The following is an 18973-nucleotide window of genomic DNA, read 5'->3' on the forward strand; positions in this document are numbered from 1 at the left end:
CAGAGCAAAAAATCAGTTTTACATTCACCAAATCATACGCTTTGTTTCATTTCCCCATCTTAATTTGCAATAAGATTCAGTTACATCAACATTATTTGTTGTTAAGTGCCATGGATTCATTCCTGTCCTACTCTTAAGACCTTTACAGGGAGCAGAAAGCCTCATCTTTCTGTTGGTAAGTCTAGTGCTTATCCTACGAGCCACTGCGCTTGCCCTTGTTTTCATCGTAGTTAAGCCCTTGTTTTCATCATAGTTAAGTGCCGTCAAGTCGGTTCCGACTCATAATAACCTAGGATAGGGTTTCCAAGGAGCGGATGGTAGGTTTAAACAACTGACCTTGAGGTTTAAACTGACCTTGCAGTCCAGCGCATTAACCCGCAGCGCCACACCAGGACTCCAAGCGTTAGAGGTTGAAGACTAGCCTGAAAAGCCAATCAGCATATTTTACGGAGCTACTTTAGCTAGGTTTTGTATTTTGCCAACAACCTTTTAATTTACAAACGCTGCTAGACCAGCCAGGCCGAAAATGCGAGTGACTGAGGGGCTGGGGGACACAAAATCAACTTGTTTTTGAATCCATTTACAAGGCCGAGTTTCTAACCTTTAATGCAGCATTTGCAAGCCTCGGCTCCCACACCCTTTTTGAAGACCGAAAACAAGAGAGTCCTAACAGGATCTACAGCCAATAGCAAACATCGGCTCTAATATCTCGAAGCCAATGGACGGAGGACTATCTTTTGAGCCGCTACTGTTCTTTCCCAGCCAATGGGAAACATTGTTCAAATGCCTCTCTCTGAGATGCGCAGACTCTAGGGAAGACAGGTTTGTTTCCGGGAGGCCGCCAAGGGCGGCAACCCAGGTTGCCATAGCGACCGTTTTACGTTAACCGGTTTGTAGCTTTCGCCCAAGGTTTGGACGACTGCTGGGCAGCTCTAACCTTAGTCCCGGGAAGCTCCCCCTATTCCTTTTTGATTACTGCGGCCGAAAGGCCTGTCAGGCTCGGGGGGTCTAGTCTGGAGCGGGATGGCTGCGGAAGAAGAGGAGGAGGTGGAGTGGGTGGTGGAGAGCATCGCAGGCTTTCTACGAGGCCCGGACTGGTCCATCCCCATCTTGGACTTTGTGGAGCAGAAATGTGAAGGTAAAAAACAGATCTTGAACCGGTAATCCTTTCTCGTCTCCTCTCACAGTCATAATCGGCAGGGGGATGATCAACACAAACCATCTCATCTTCACCCCTCGCCCCCAATTTTGTCTCCCGCATTTAGAGCTAGATTTGTAGGAGGAATAGATTTCACTTGTCTTTACAGAACTGAAATGGACACCGAGATTCTTCTGCTCCCAAGCTCCAATACACATCTGAAAATACCCTAATCCTATGAACGGCGTTTTACCCCTTCCTGCTCTTTTCAGCACCGGGTGGACTGTTTGGCATGGGCTTCTTAAACTACTCTCTTAGTGAGTTGGGAAGCCTCTGAGATCCTTCAAATCCCTAATATTTCGCCCTACGTAGTTGTTAAGTGCCGACTCACAGTGACTCTGTACAGGATTTCCAAGGAGCGGCTGGTGAGTTTGAACCGCCGACCTTACGGTTCAAACGACTTTTAGGAAATGAGAAATTAATTTGTGCCAAATAAGCAATTAATGAGAAGGTGGGCTTGTGATCACCTCCAAGTTGCTTGTATTCACTTTATTGAGATTTCTTATGGTTGGTTATGCCCCCAAATGGGGAGTACCTTCTAACAAAGTATATTGTCATTATTATTGTTAAATGCTTGGAATCGGTCCCAATTTATAGTGACCCTGTATAGGGTTTCCAAGGAGTGGCTGGTGGGTTTGAACCGCCAAACTTGTGGTTCAAACCGAGCTTGCGGCCCAGTGCATTATTCCACAGCGCTATGTAATTTTCCACGTAAGGGAGGGCACCTCCGGTGTTCATCAGTTTACCTTGGAGTGTTGCGTTGAGTCTTAGAAGTAAATTGGATTCCGTTCAAGTAAAAGAAATAAAAAATTGCTGTCATATTGATGAGTTATTGTTGTTAAGTGCCATTGAGGCGGTTCTGACTAATAGCGACCCTATGGAGCGTTTCCGAGGAGCAGCTGGTGAGTTTGAACTGCCAGCCTTGTTTTTCGCAGCCCAGTGCTGATCCTACAGCTCCATACCAAAAGTTTCCAGGCACTAGCAGTGCTTTATGAGTGGGTCTGACAGTTACTCATTGGGGATGTTAAACAGGAGATCAGCTGTCACATGGTTGATTATTCTGGATGACCATTTTAAGAGCCCTTTTCAGTCCTATCAGTTCCATGAGGAGCCCTGGTGTGGCGCTGCGGGTTAATGCACTGGACTGCAAGGGCAGTTTGAACTCCAAGGGCCGTTGTTCAAACTCACTAGCTCCTAGGAAACCTTATACAGGGTCGCTATGAACAGACTCGATGGTACTTAACAACAACAATTCCATGAATGTGGTAGAGATGAAATTTAGTGCCCAGTCAGCATTCCAATACTAGTTACTAAGTATCATTTTTAAAGAAGTCCAAAAACAATTATTTTTATTATATTCTTTTTAAGAATTTAAAATGCTATTATGAGACTGATTAAGTGCAAGGATTCTGACTCTTTTAGGAGGAAGAAGAAATTATGCCACCTTTTGAAACCATTTGCTCCTCTGAGGTTAAATGGTAAAATGGAAAAAACAAAACTATTCTTTTTATTTCCAAACACCTGAAATAGTTATATCTCAGTAATAACATATCTGATTAATTGTGTAATTTTATAAGGATGTAATGGAACAGAAAGTTGCAGTAATGGCTATATTACAGCTAGTTGTTGTTGTTGTTAAGTGCCATTGAGTCAGTTCTGACCCATAGTGACCCTGTATAGGGTTTCTGAGGAGCAGCTGGTGAGCTTGAACAGGTAACCTTGCAGTTCAAATGGCTTTGCAGTCTGGCGCATTAACCCACAGCACCACACGAGAACTCCGTGTATCACCTTAAATGAAGATGCTAGCAGAAATGAAAGTAACATGTCAGTGATACTTAGAATAACAGTTTTTACTTTAAACTGACTTTGTGTTGCCAGCATGCTGTTTTGTACCTCATATAATTTAAAGATTTTGGGTTTATACAACTTTGTTATATTTCAACAAATACCGAATGTATACTATATATGATTCCTTGGGCCAGAAGTTGGCAATAGAAAGATGAACAGACTAGTCTTTGTGTTTGAGAAGATTATAGTCTAGAGGGGAAGATAGGCAGGTAAACATAATTTAAATATAAAATGTTAGGTACAGGGTTGGTGGTTCAAACCCTCCAGAATCTCTTGGTAACATGGCCAATGTACATGGGATGAAATCTCAACATCCTTGCTTCTAAGGAATATTCTGGCTGTACTGTTTTCAAGACAGATTTGCTCATTTCTGTGACAGTCCATGGTATATTCATTATTCTTCACCAACACTGCAAATCAGATTTATCAATTTTTCTTTAGTTTTCCTGATTCATTGCTCATCCATTTTATGCATATGAAGCAAATGCAAATACCACAGCTTGCTCCAGGTGCCCCTTAGTCTTCAAAGTGAGATTTTTGCTTTCAAACATTTAAAATAAGGAATAAAGAATTCTTGTGCATATGAGCACTAGAACCAAAACCTAAGAACATCCAAAAAGTCTTGTCTTGAACAGTTCTTAAAAGTCTGAGGAATGAACAATTCGGAATATTTACTAGATAGTAGATAAAGCAAGTGACTGAATGTACAAAATAACATCTCACTTCACTGCTACCTGCAGTGGATGAATAATAAAAAGTTAAAAATTAAAATATCTCTTACAGTTTTTATCAGAAATCAATTCTCAGAATATGGGAAGAAAATCACCATGGCAGCTATTTATAAGAAGTTTTTTAAGCAGTACCTAAATATAGCGTGTTTGATAATATTAAGTTGTTGTTGTTGTTAAGTGCCATTGAGTAGGCTCTGACCCATAGCGACCCTGAACAGGGTTTCCGAGGCTGTAAATCTTTATAGGAGCAGAAAGCCTCATCTTTCTCCTGTGGAGCAGCTGGTAGTTTCGAATTGCTAACCTTGTGGTTCTAAACTTGCCCAGTGAAATAGGCCTTATGCAAAGCATTTACAGAGTGGAAAGCCTTAGGTGGAATCCTGAGTCCCATCCAGAACCTCATGAGGTGCGACATTCCCACTAGCAAGGGCAAGCAGACCAGCCTGGAACAGCTAGAGTGACAGAAGATACATCTTCAAAGAAAGATCATCAGAAAAAACCCAAAACAAAAATGTCAGCATGACTGGCTACTACAAGAATAAGCAAGTTGTTCACCAGGAAGACATCAAGGCAAGCAATCGAGTTCCTTCAGGACAAATGCCCCTCTAAGACTGAAACTCAAAGGGGGACCAGACAAACAGGCATGTAAGCTTGTTGGCAACCACATTGGTCTACTGGTGAGTGGAAGAGGGGGAAAGGCAGCAATGAAGAAATGGGCTGAGTTCAACCTCAGTCCATTGACTCCCGTTGACCTGGAGATGAGAGAGAAAAGAGGAAGGGCTGGTTGGTCCAATGTATGGTGAGACCTGAGGATACTTGAGCCCATGGACAAGGACATAGCCACAGAGGATTAGAGCTGAGAGTGAAACATCCACCTGATATGAAGTGAGGGGAGATGCGCAAGAACACCCAAACTTGCATATAGTACCCATTTGACCTTGCTTCGATGGTTTGATAATCAGAACTTGACTAGAGAAGATTGTTGTTGTTGTTGTTAGGTGCCATCAAGTCGGCACTGACTCATAGCGACCTTGTGCACAGCAGAGCGAAACAATGTCTGATCCTGGGCCAACCTCACTACTGTTGTCACACTTGAGTCCATAGATGCTGCCACCTGGCCAATCCATCTCATTGGGGGTCTTCCTCTTTTCCTCTGACCCTCCATCTTACCAAACATGATATCTTTCTCCAGCGACTGTTCCCTCCTGACAGTATGTCCAAAGTATGGCCAAAGAGAGACAAAGTTTGGCCATCTTGGCCTCTAAGGAGCACTCTGGCTGCACTTCTTCCAAAACAGATCTATTGGTTCTTTTGGCAGCCCATGGCACTTTTAGTATTCTCCTCCAACACCACAATTCAAAGGTATCGATTCTTCTACAATCTTCCTTATTCACTGTCCGGGTTTCGCATCCATATGAGGTTATTGAAAATACCATGGCTTGGGATCAGGCGCCCCTTAGTCCTTAAGCTGACATCTCTGCTCTTCAACACTTTAAAAAGTTCCTGTGCAGCAGATTTGCCTAATACAATACATCGTCTGATCTCTTGACTGCTGCTTCCACGAGTGTTGACAGTTGATCCAAGAAGAATGAAGTCCTTGACAACTTCAATCTTTTCTCCGTTGATAAGAATGTTGTTTATTGGTCTAGTGGTGAGGATTTTTGTTTTCTTGACATTGAGATGTAATCCATGTTGAAGGCTGTGCTCTTTGATCTTTATCAGTAAATGTTTTAAGCCCTCTTCACTTTCAGCAAGCAAGGTTGTATCATCTGCATATCGCAGGTTGTTAATGAGTCTTCCTCCAATTCTGATGCCACATTTTTCTTCATATAATCCAGCTCAGCATACAGGTTGAATAAGTATGGTGAAAGAGGAGATTACAACACCAAAAAAAATTTTTTTTTATAAAGGAAACAAGGGTAAATTGGTACAATTTGATGAACCTCATCTATTCTCATGGAGGTAGTAACTCTAAATATCAACAGAGGGGAAGAAGTCTTCACATCAAGTATCAGTGCTATCCCTCTGTACGCAGGGTAGATAGGGACGGGCAATTTAGACATTGGCTACCTAAAATGAGGGGGTGATAAAGGCACAAAGTGACTGGCTTACAAGGTTTCAATAGGGAGTTTAGTTTAAAAGTATGGGGGAAAAGAAAAAGTTGCCACTGAATAGATTTCATCTTGTCTAGATGGGTCTGGTGAAAAGAGATGGGGATGAGATTCATATGTTTCAATAGTGAATAATTGTTATAATGACTAATTGTGACTGTCACAATTGTAAAGGTAGAAATTTTGTAACAAAAACAAGGGAGTGGTTACTCTTATAGTACAGAAACAGAGGACCTTGGACCATCTAGGGAGAAGAGCACAAACAGAATGCAGTACCTTATCCAGAGAAGCAGCAACGCCAGAGACGGAGGCAGAGATGGGGTCATGGAGAGGGGGTGCGGCTTAGGACTCTAGATTCATGGGAAGGAAAGGAACTAAGAGCTGGTGGCCAGGAGGCCGACTTGCAGAATGCGCCCTTTGGAGGTATAAATTATTATATATGCCTGAGTGTTGTTGTATTTGTTTGTTTGTTTTATAAAAAAGCTAAAGTGGATAGAGAGAAATATTATTAACTGATGGTACATGGAGGACATTATAATCATTGTAATGAAACAAGGTTTCATTTGTTGAATGATTTGTTGAATGTAAAACTGATGATCTGCCCTGTAAACTTTCACTCCATCCACAATAAAAACTTAAAAAAATCAAAAGGGCAACACTTTCCTAAAGACAAAGTTGAGAAGGGACAGATAGGAAGGTGGTGTTGTTAAGTGCTGTCAAGTCGGTTCTGACTCAGCGACCCTGCACAAGGTTTTCGAGGCTGTAAATCTTTACAGGAGCAGAAAGCCTCATCTTTCTGCCACGAAGCTGCTGGTAGCTTTGAACTGCTGACCTTGAGGTTAGCAGCCCGATTCATAACCATAACACCTACACTACCAGAGCTCCTTAGATAGGAAGGTGAGTGGAATGTAAACAGGAACCACAGGGAGGAAGCAGGGTAACTGTTGTTGCGTGGAGGGGATTGTAATCATTGAGATGAACCCAAGTGTATGATTTGTTGAATATAAAGCTGATGATTTTGCCTGTAAACTTTCACTCAATTCACAATAAAAAGTTCAAATAAATAAATAAATGTTTGCAACAATGGCCAAAAAAAAAAAAAAAGATTATTATCATCACATTTCATTTTTAAATACTTAGGATAATGTTAATAGTTTTATTTACAGTATAAAAATCTAGTAGCATCCTGGGAAGTATAGGAGACAAGGGGAGGAAGTGTTTCTCTGTTAAAGCTAATATTATATCATCTGAATGTACACGTTTATCATGACCTTTAGTATCACTGTAAGGATCCCTGATAGCATAGTGGATTACGAGCTGGACCACTACTGTAACGTCAACAGTTTGATTCTGCCAGTTGCTCCATGGGAACAAGCTGAGGCGTCTGCTCCTGTGAAGATTTAAGCCTCAGGCTTTAATTTACCATAACCAAACTATACATTTTGTAAAGGAAATTGAAACCCATGGTCTGATGTTGAGAACGAATATTATCTAAGATGACTGACTAGTAGTAGCACATGTACTCATCATAAGCCCAAGAATTCTGCCTTTCTAACAAAGAGATCTTGGAAAATTGACTATCAATTCTCAACCTATTTTCCACGAACTGTGGATTTACAAAATGGTAGCTGTCACACAAATTTTTAAATATAGCTAGCTACATTTTCAGATGTCCTTTTTATTTAAGGATATTGAAAAAACCCACAAAACCAAGAATTTAAAGCTGAAGAACTGGACTTTAAGAATGATTGTTCTATTTGTAAGGGGTAGATTTTATATTTTGCATTAGCAACTTTTTTCTTTTTTTACACTGTGCACTATTTTCTTTTAAATTTAGTTTTTGATGATGAAGAGGAAAGCAAATTGACTTATACAGAGATTCATCAGGAATACAAAGAATTGGTAAGTTGTGTTGTTTTTTTTTTCACTGATAAGGATATTACTTTTAGCTTTTTTCAATTAATAATAGGACTTTTCCATTATAATTATTTCATTTTATAAAAAAGTCAAACATACCCTCAATTCCAGTTAACTAGAGCTTCAAGAGGGTTCTCTGAGCATCTCATTCTTACGGTTTATCTCTTCTCTAGAATATAAGCAATGGATTTTTACATTATTATTAAATTTCTTTTGTTCTTGTTTACGGTAACCACAGCAAAACACAGACCAGTTCAACAAGGAATTAGTTTTTGGAAATGATTTTAAGGGCTCTTGCCTCTAATCTCCAAATTTTATTCATATTCTTTTGCTGATGCGTTCAGGAAGTATTCATTATTCGTTCAGCCCCTGATTGTCTTGTGATTTTTAAAATGCCTCTGGGCAGCTAAAAAGCTAGGCCACATTGACCTTTATAATCCTCACTTACATTATTTTTAGTAAAGGAAATAAAATTGTGGGAAATTATGTGATTTTTCTATAAAATATCTGAATTTTTTGTTTGCTGTCCTCTGAAAAACAGTATCATTGCCAGATAATATAATATGTAGATTAATAATTGCAAACAAGCATTTGATTATACTTTATTATAATAATATTATATTGATTATAAGCTAGATACAGGAGTTCTGGTGTGGTACTATAGGGTAAGCGCTGAACTACTAACCACAGAGTTGGCAGTTCAAACCCACCAGCCACTCCTCAGCAACGCCATACAGAGTCCATACCAACTTGACAGCAGTAAACAACAACAAGCTAGATACAAAGGAGCTTTGTGGCTTTTTGGTTAAAGTCATCTGCTGCTAACCAAAAAGGTTGATGATGTGGACCCAGCAGCCACTCCACGGGAGAAAGCTGTAACAGCCTGTGGGTATAGAGATTTGCAGCTCTGGGTACTGTGTGGGGCTGTTCTACTCTGTCCTATAGACTAAACTATGAGATGGAATCAACTAGATGGCAGTGGCTTTGGGGGCTTAAGTTAGACATGTAATGTGAAAATCTTCATTTGAGGTTTTACTGTATTTATTATAAAAGTTAAACTTTTTCTTGGTAGGTTGAAAAGCTGCTAGAAAGTTATCTCAAAGAGATTGGAATTAATGAAGACCAATTTCAAGAAGCATGCACTTCTCCTCTTGCAAAGACTCACACATCACAGGTTTTTGCTTTTGTGCTATTCTGCTAACATTTAACAGAAATGCGTGGGTTTCACTTAAATGTATAAATTTGTCATCCACACTTTTGTCATCCAGGTATGTAGAGTTGCATGGATAGTCCAAGTACAATATTTTAGACATTGTGGAGGTAAACAAAGAGATAACCCATCCCATTTGGATTCATTTTAGAACCACTTTAAGAAATAATAATCTAAGGTATTAATTACAAATGAACGTCCTAAACTCAGAGTTACAATAGTATCACAGGGCTTATTCAAACTACTATTATTTATTTGATAATTGTGTAGTTAATTATTTTTTAAATTTTAGTAGATCTGTGATCCATAGTTCCTTGAGTCCTTATGTAGACGTATACATAGGTGTTACATATACTTATAACTTTTTTATTGTTATTATTGAGGGTTTGTACTAGCTACTGCTTTAGACACTTGGCATATATTATCTCATTTAATCTTTCTAGAACCCCTTAGAAAACTGGCACTATGTTATTCCTACTTAGCGATGAGGAATCTAAAACACTGTATCAAAGTCCACAATTCAGTAAACAGGAGAGCCAGGATACTAGCCTAGGTAATCCAACTGAGAGTTCACATGCAGAGGTTACTCCAGGTAGACACCAAATCACAAATATGTATTGGTTTCCCATCTTCTCTCAAATAAACTGTAATTCTTGACCAGGATGATAGTCAGCATTGTTTATGACCTGCCTGCAAATTAAAAATGGTTGCAACAGTAATCAACAGATAACTGCCAGAAATTCAAGCCAGATTCAGAAGAGGAAGTGGAACTAGGGATATGATTGCTGACATCAAATGGATCTTGGCTGAAAGGAGAGAATACCAAAAAGTTGTTTACTTGTGCTTTACTGACTATGCAAAAGCATTTGACTATGTAGATCATGACAAACTATGTATAACATTGTAAAGAATGGGAATTCCAAAATAAGACCCTGTTTACTGGTCAGAAAGAGATTGGAGGAATCTGAGACTATGGCCATCAACCATCCTTCAGGTCTGGAAAGAACTCATCATCGTGGCCCAATTTTCAGCAAAACAGTAAATAGGTATATGGGAAGGATACCAGTACTGGTAAGGTATGTTCACCTGGCATGGTCACTCACTCAAAATCAAAAGGGCAACATTTACCTAAGGACGAAATTGAGAAGAGATGGGAAGGTGGGTGGAATGGTAATGGGAACCACAGCGAGGAAATGGACTAAGTGTTGTTTCATGGAGGGGTCTGCAGTCATTGAGGTGAAACAAGTGTATGATTTGTTGAATGTGAAACTGATGATCTTGTTTACAAACCAACGCTCAATTCACAGTAAAAACTTAAAAAAAAAAAAAAAAGAATAGGCATTCCACTTAATTGTGTGTGCTCATGAGGAACCTATATATAGACCAAGAGGTAGTTGTTAAAATAGAACAAGGGGATAGTGAATGGTTTAAAGTCAGGAAAGCTCTGTACCATGGGTGTTTCTTTTCACCATACTTACTATACCTGTATGTAGAGCAATAATATAAGAATCTGGATTATATGAAGAAGAATATGGCATCAGAATTGCAGGAAGACTCAGTAACAAGCTATGATATGCAGATGATACAACCTTGCTTAATGAAAACTAAGAGGACTTAAAATACTTGACTGGTAAGACTATAACTTTCAGTATGAATTGCATCTCAATGTAAAGAAAACAAAAGTCCTCACAACTGAACCAGTAAATAACATCATGATAAATTGAGAAAAGACAGAATTTGTCGAAGACTTCATCTTCCTTGGATCCAGTCAACACCCATGGAAGCTATAGTTAAGAAATCAAATGATGTGTTCGGCAAATCTGTTGAAAAATACTTCTTTAGTGTTAAACAGCAAAGAAATCCCTTTGAGGACTAAGGTGGTGGTGGTGTGCTGTGGCGTTGGTTCCAACTCATAGGGACCCTGTACAGGGTTTCTGAGGCTGTAAATTTGTACGGGAGCAGAAAGCCTTATCTTTCACCTGCGAAACAGCTGGTAGTTTCAAACTGCTGACCTTGCAGTTCACAGCCCGATTCATAACCACTATGCTACCAGAGCTCCTTGAGGACTAAGGGAGCCTACTCAATTCATGGTATTTTCAATTGCCTCGACAATGAATAAGGGAAACTGTAGATGATTCGGTGCATTTGAGTTACGGTGTAGGGAAGAATATTAAAGGTACGGCATAGACTGCCAGAAGAACAAACACATCTTTATTGAAAGAAATACAACCAGAATGCTCTTTAAAAGCAAAGATGGCCAGACTTGTCTCTCATACTTCAGACATATGATCAGGAGGGACCAGTGGCTGGAGAATGACATCATGCTTGTTGAAATGGACAGACAACGAAAAAGAGAGTGACTCCAATGTGTTAGATTGGCACAGTGGCAGCAACAATGGACACAAGCTTAGCAACAGTTGTGAGGATGTCGGAGGACCAGGCAGTGTTTCATTCTGTTGTATATGAGTCTCTCTGGTCAGAAATGACTCAATGGCACCTAACAACAGCAACCAGCAATGTGAGAGGATCCCAGTCTCTCCACACCCAGCATTTGTTGTTTTTTAACTTTGCTATTAATGCTTGTGTGAGATGATGCCTCATTTATGTTTTGATTTGCATCTTTCTAATGTGAAAGATTTTATTTTGCTCGGATCAACCATCAATATTCATGGAAGCAGCAGTCAAGAAATAAAATGAAGTATTGCATTACGTAAATCTGCTGCACAAGACCTCTTTAAAGTGTTCAAGAGCAAAGATGTCAGTTAGAGGATTAAGGCGGCCTGACCCAAACCGTGATATTTTCAATAGCCTCATATGAATGTGGAAGTTAGTGAATAAGGAAGACTATAGAAGAATCGATGCATTTGAGTTATGGTGTTGGAGGAGGATATTAAGTAATGTGGAATACCAAAAGAACAAACCAGTCTGTGTTGGAAGAAGTACAACCAGAATGCTCCGTAGAAGTCAGGATGGCTGTCTCTCATAATTCAGACATCTTGCCAGGAGGGACCAGTCCAGGACATTATGATTATGTTTGGTAAAGTGGAAGGTGAGCGAAAAAGAGGAAGACCCTCAACGAGATGGACTTGCAAAGTGGCAGCAGCAGTGGACTCAACTGTAGCAACAATTGTGAGATTGGTGCGGGACAGGGCAATGTTTTGTTCTGTTGTGCATAGGATCACTACGGGTCAGTACTGACTCAACAGCACCTAACAGAAACAATGTCTAATGATCGTGAACATTTCTTCATGTTTGTTGGCTGCCTGAATGCCTTCTTTAGTGACGTGTCCATGTTCTGTTCCCATTTTTTAATTGGGTTACTTGTCTTTTTCTTGTTGAAGTGTTGTTGTTAAGTGCTGTCAAGTCAATTCTGACTCATAAGGACCCTGTATAGGGGTTCTGAGGAGCAGCTGGTGGGTTTCAACCACTGACCTTGTGGTTCGAAGTCCATTGCTGATCCTACAGTGTCACACCAGTCCAGAGGTGTTATCTGATGTGTCAATGCAGAAACAAAAATGTCTTATTGTGAATTATGTGATACTTTACATGGGAGAACAGTAGCTTTACATTCATTCTATCGTATATCATTTCAATGCCATGGTTACAATCTCCTCTGTGCATCATCAACCAACCAAAGGGTATACCCTGCAAGACTCCCCCCACTCCCCCGGTCATCAGGACACAGCCCCTCTCCCTCTCTGGGTCTAGAGTCCCTAGCAGCTCTATTTCTCCACGCCAGCTTCTCTGCCTCCATCTTTGGTGTCACTGTCTCTCTGGGCAGAGTCCTACACTCTGCTATTCTCCCTTGATGGTCCCAGGGACCTCTGCTCCTGGACTGCAAAGTCAATCACTTCCCTCCTTTTGCTACAAAACATCTACCTTTACATTTCCAACCCTCACAGTCAGTCCTGATAGTAATTGTTCATTATTGTACCATGAGTGCTATCCCCGTCTTCTTTCATCAGCCCTGCCTAGACAGATTGGATACTACTCAGTGGAAATTCTAGCTTCCTCCACACCCTCTGGATCTAGGCTCCCTCTTGAAAGCTTGTAAGCCAGTCACTTCTTGCCCTTGTAGGGCCTCCCTCCGCCCCCCCGCCCCCATTTTGGGTAGCCTTTTTTACTCTATTGGCGAAATCTTTTGATGCACTTAAGTGTCTTAATTTTCACGAGGTCCCAGTCATCTATGTAGTCTTCTGCTATTTGTGTGTTTATAGTAATGTTTGGTAGTGTGTTTATGCCATGTATTAGAGCCCCTAAGTTTGTCCCTGTTTTTTCATTGATCTTTAGTTCTAGGCTTCACGTTTAGGTCTTTAACCCATGTTGAGTTTGATTTTGTATATGGTGTGAGATAGAGTTTTGTTTCATTCTTCTGCAAATAGATTTCCAGTTTTGCCAGCACCATTTGTTGAAGAGACTATGTCTTCCCCATTTAATCTGTTTTGTCCCTTTATCAAAGATCAGTTGACTGATTGTATGTGGATGGATTTACTTCTAGGTTCTCAATTCTGTTCCACTTATCTGTGTTTGTTTTTTTGTTTGTTTGTTGTTAATGTTGTGAATTATATCATAGTTTACATGGGAGAACATTAGTTTTACATTCATCCTATCGTATATTGTTTCATTGCCATGGTTACAATCCCCTCCGTGCATCATCAACCAACCAAAGGATATGCACTACAAGCTTGCCCCCCAGTCGTCAGCACACAGCCCCTCTCCCTCTCTGTGTCTCAAGTCCTCAACTGCTCCATCTCTCCACGTCATTATCTCTGCCTCCATCTTAGGCATCACTGCTTCTCTGGATAGGGTCCTACTCTCTGCTCTTCTCCCTTGATGGTCCCAGGGTTATCTGTGTATTTTTCATTGTACCAGTACCAGGCTGGTTTCACCACTGAGGTTGTCTAGTAAATTTTGAGCTCAGGGACTAAGAGGTCTCCAACTTTGATAAATAGATTTTTTTTGGTTGAAGAACAAATCCAGTTACAGGAGTAGTAATCTTTAAAAAATGAGATTTTGGGGTTGCTGTTGGGAGTAGTCATTCAGCACTGGCTCACTGAGAACCTGTATCACTGTCAGCCTTAGTTTCCTGGAGGTATGGGGTGTGAAACCCAACATCTTGAAAACTGATTTTAAAGGCTTTTAAAATACAATCATAAAATGTTTATTTTTGAGTAATCAATAATAGTGCAGCATTCTTGATTTAATACATAGTTTGCATTGCAAATGCTATGAATGTGTGGGAAATAGATTAAAAAAAAAAAAAAAAAGCTGGAGTCTTCATTTAAACTATAGATTTCTTTCTACAGGCCATTTTACAACCTGTGCTGGCAGCAGAAGATTTTAGTATCTTTAAAGCAATGATGGTCCAGAAAAACATTGAAATGCAGCTACAAGCCATTCGGATAATTCAAGAGAGAAATGGTAAAATGTTAAAGTTTTGCATTATAGAGTATTCAAATTTGAATACAGCCTTACATATAGCTCTGTCTAGTGAAAGTCTCTTGTCTAATTTATGAGATTACAGAGAAAAACTTGTTGTCTTGTGTGCTGTGACACCTGACAGAAAGCAGACCAGAACTTAACTGAATATGTTGTAGGTTTCAGAGCCTGATAATACTGCCAGTCCTTTGTTTATGAAATGCCGTAAATCTGAGCTTTCATAGTTAACAAGTACTGTGGAGAAAAGGTGACTCCTTTCTCCTTCTACCTCATTCTAGTTAGGGCTTTGTAGGGTGCAATCAATCAGCACTGGACTGCTATCCACAAGGTCAGCTCTTCAAACCCTACACAGAGTTGCTGTGAGTCAGAACCTACTAGATGCTACCTAACAACAAGAAGCAGTAACTCTTACACTTTTGTGAGCATCCAAAGCCCTTGGGAGGCTTGTGGAAACATGCATTAATGTCCTCCACGTTTTTTTGATAACAGTAGATCTGAGTTGTTGTTGTGCCGTCGAATAGAGTTTCTTGGGAGCGGCTGGTGAGTTTGAATCGTCGTCAACCTTGCGGTTCAAACCAGCCTTCTGGTTGAGTGTTTATCCTACAGCACCATACCAGGAATCCAGGTCTGGGTTGGGGCCCTCACAACTTGCATTTTTGACAAATTCCCAGATAACACTAAGCAACTGAGAACCACTGTTACAAGTTAGTGTGACCAGATGTAGTTGAATCAGTATCAGGTGGAGAAGAAAAGAACCGAAAGTCCTCGTAACTCCTTGACTCCTTCTTTTCCCTAACCTCTGCTTAGTCAGTTTCTCTCCAGCTGTTCCTCCTTTTGTTCTTATTTACCTCCTTTGACCTTCTGACTTCAGCACCTGAGTGTCTGCCCAGACTGCTTGTTACTGTACCGTCTTCTCCTCACTCAGATTCTTATCTTTTTTTCAGATTTCCAACTCCTGTAACTTGACCATAATTCCTGTGTTCTTTTGCTCAGTAGATTGCCACTGATCTTCTCTACCACTCTGTAACCTAATGGTTTGACAGGAGAACTGTCCCTTTAATTGGTCTTGCAGATATAAGCGCTATAATTCAATTGTATTATTTGCTCTGTGGAACATGCAACAACACTTATGTTGTTGTAGGGCAAACGTTAGACTGTTGCAGGGCCTTGTAAATTCTTCTGAAATTTATCTGATGTGAATAGAAACTATTTTTTAGAACCAACCACCATAACCATTCCCCCCAGTCCTGAGAAACTTCCATGGCAGGTAGGAGAGCTGTTGTTTGTGGATAGGATGCCACCACTTTAGTCCCAAAGAATGTATGACGCACAGCTGTTATGTTGGTGTAAGTCTGATAGCTATTTCTTTATCTTTATACCGTGGCTTATGTTGTAAAACCCTTTCTTCTGAATTTTTTGAAACGGTTTTTTTTCCTCACGTGTGGGAGAAAGGACTTGAATAACCGTCTTACATAGATTACATTTGTTTTCAGGGGATGGCATTGACACGATATAGGTTTTACCTTGCAATTTAACTGGAAGCTCATTTGTATTTTACCAGAAAGCTTAAAAATTCATATAGCTGGATGCTTCAAGCTGTGAACAGTAGAAAACCCCAATGGCATAAGCAATAAGAAATGATTACGTCACAGAGCAGGAAGTCCAGAGGAAGTCCAGAGGAAGGGAGGGAAGGAAGACAGGCCCAGGGTTGAGTTATTCAGTGGCTCGATGGTGTTATCAAGGACCCTGACACTTCCTGTCTCCCTACTCTGCCCTTCTCAGGATCTGTCATGATTGTACTCTGGCTGTGTCAAATTTAGACTCAACAGTGTCTCATGAGGAAAAGGAATGTTTCCTCCTGTACATCTCAAATGCTTAGCAAGATAACACTTTAATGGAAGTCCCCAGGAGGTTTCCCTCAGGTACTACTGATCAGGATCAGGGTCACACAGCCTTCTTTAGTCATCTGGCAGGGGAAATGAGACCATTATGCTTGGGTTAATCCAATCCTGAACCACTCTGTGGACCAGAGGTACCCTCGTAAGTATTTGGTAGCCTGATAACTGCACCAAATGTGGCAGATCTTTAGCAAGGGAGTACAGTGGTAGTGGCTGCTGATAAACCACGGGGTGGGATAATTTACTTCCATTTAAAAGTCAACTGAATTTCAGTTATTAATACTTATATTTAAGAATGTTGCTTAAGTCCGATTCAGAGAAAGTACGTTAAAGCTGTGTTGATTGTTCTTAAAATTTGCTTTGTGGTGAGAAAGCGCCAAGATGCTCTGCATTCTTGGATATTGTGTCTTATCAAAGAAATGTGGGACAATGCAAATCAGGGCATTATTTTTATAGCTTTGAAGTATTACATACTGTTGCATGGTTCTTCCATGAGTACTTTAAATTTCCTTAGAGAGACTATTAGGGGAATACTAATTTTATATCTTACGACTGAGCAAAAATGCACTAAGATTAGTAGATTGTAATAATGTTTCTTGGTTGTGATAATGTGCCATAGGTTTGTAGGATGTTACCATTGGGGAAAACTGGGTAAAGGATATATAGGATTTCTCTATTATATTTTTACAACTCTTATGACTCTGTTATCTCAAAATAAAAAGTTTAATTAAAGAATGTATTTAAACATCAAGGGGCTCAGTATAATAGAGCTACTTTAATTGAGAGCAGATCTAACATTGCCAAAGTCACATGGCAGGTAAAGAAATGGAAGGTAAAAATTGCTAAGCCTTGCTGCTGATAACTCTGGGAATGTTATAATGATACATATGAACCGAACATTTATTACCAGCCTGTCTGCTTATCAGGACCATAGTGGGCACTTAAAATGACTTGCCCTGGACTGCGGCAGGTTTTCCCCTGGTTTGTAGTTATTAAACCGGTAACTGAACTGAAGTTTCGGAAGCGAAGATTGTTTTATTCATCTTTATATCCCCTAAAGAGCCTGGCACCATGCTTTCTTTGTATGTAGTAAACCCTTTGGAAAAGTAGTTGCTATATGAATTAAGAGTAGCCACATGCTGTCTCATTTAGCTAAGTATTTTATCTTTTAGTTTAAAACTTTTTTCTCACTTAAAGCAGGCCTTTATGGGCATAGTGTTATTATTAACCTGAGTTTATTCTAAGGCCGTCTATAACAACAACAGCTGCACTGTGATTATGGAAGACAGTGGCTCGTATTAATTAATCTATCACACCATATAGTATGATTGTTACTTTAAATAGATAATACAAAGAATTACTATGAGACACTTCTGGGTAAAATGGTGGTGGTTTTTTTTTAGGGATGATTCTTTAAAACAAAAATAATCCCAGTAATTTGTACATGTTGACAAACTCTAATAGTGAGAAAAAACTGTTTTCCCTTGAATTGACATTCTTCCATGTGGTCTTTGGTTCTGAACAGGTGTGTTACCTGACTGTTTGACAGATGGTTCAGATGTGGTCAGTGACCTTGAACAGGAAGAAATGAAAATCCTGAGGGAAGTTCTTAGGTACTGTTCTTTCATTTTTTATTAGAACGAACTATTTTTGTTGTTAAGTGCTGTGGAGTAGTAGGGTCTGACTCATAGCAACCCTGTGTAGGGTTTCCGAGGAACGTCTGGTGAGTTTGAACCACTGACCTTGTGGTTCAAACCAACTATCCAGTTCAAACTAACTTTGTGGTTCAGTCTTTATCCTACAGTGCACCACTAGGACTGCCGGTGAACTATTAGTAATATTTTAATATGATCTGTATGTATGTGCTTTTTACCCAAAAATTATTATGAACCAATAAAATATGTAAATTATATACTAAAGACCATGAAAATCATTTGAATTTTATTTATGTATGACTCTGTATATACGAGGAGGCTTTCAAAGGGTCATGGAAAAATTCTGTTATCTTTTAATTCAATTTTTTCATAAACTTTTTGAAAACCCCCTTGTATTAGGAGTACCTTAGTGTCTCAAATGGGTAAGTGCTCAGCTACTAACAAAGACTGGCAGTTCAGGTCTACCCAGAACTGCCTCAAAAGAAAAGCCTAGTAATCTACTTCTGAAAGGCTGTTGTTAAGTGCTGTTGAGTCAGTTCCACCTCATAGAGACCCTGTATCAGGTTTCCAAGGAGCAACTGGTGAATTAGAACCACAAACCTTGCAGTCCAGTACATTAACCCACAGCACCATACCCATTGCTAAACCTAGGGAACATAGGTCTACTCTGAAACATATGAGATTGCTATGAATTGGATAGAATCAATTTGGCAACTGGTTTTATAAATAAAATTTCTTAATCAGTAGAAAACATTATATTCAGATGACTCATTGAAAGATTCTCTGGGCAATTATTGAATGATGCAGAAAGCATCAAGAGAAGATGGAAGGAATACACAGAGTCACTGTACCAAAAGGAAATGGTTAATGTTCAGCCGTTTCAAGAGGTACCATATGACCAAGAGCCAATGATACTGAAGGAGGAAGTCCAAGGTGCATTGAAGGAATTGGCAGAGAACAAGGCACCAG

The 18973-nt window shown here is 39.8% G+C and overlaps 1 protein-coding gene across 1 annotated transcript in view; it reads left to right on the forward strand.

Moving 5' to 3' along the window:
• The first annotated feature begins 1020 nt into the window (after positions 1-1020).
• Positions 1021-18973, forward strand: part of CCDC104 (coiled-coil domain containing 104) — a 28548-nt gene continuing 10595 nt past the window's right edge. The window contains exons 1-5 of the mRNA XM_006868014.1: positions 1021-1138; positions 7723-7787; positions 8875-8976; positions 14319-14433; positions 17875-17962. Coding sequence (XP_006868076.1) covers positions 1024-1138; positions 7723-7787; positions 8875-8976; positions 14319-14433; positions 17875-17962 — 485 coding nt within the window. The 5' untranslated portion in view covers positions 1021-1023. The remainder of the gene's footprint in view (positions 1139-7722; positions 7788-8874; positions 8977-14318; positions 14434-17874; positions 17963-18973) is intronic.

The sequence above is a fragment of the Chrysochloris asiatica genome, unplaced genomic scaffold (assembly GCF_000296735.1).
Source record: "Chrysochloris asiatica unplaced genomic scaffold, ChrAsi1.0 scaffold00114, whole genome shotgun sequence".
Taxonomy (NCBI): domain Eukaryota; kingdom Metazoa; phylum Chordata; class Mammalia; order Afrosoricida; family Chrysochloridae; genus Chrysochloris; species Chrysochloris asiatica.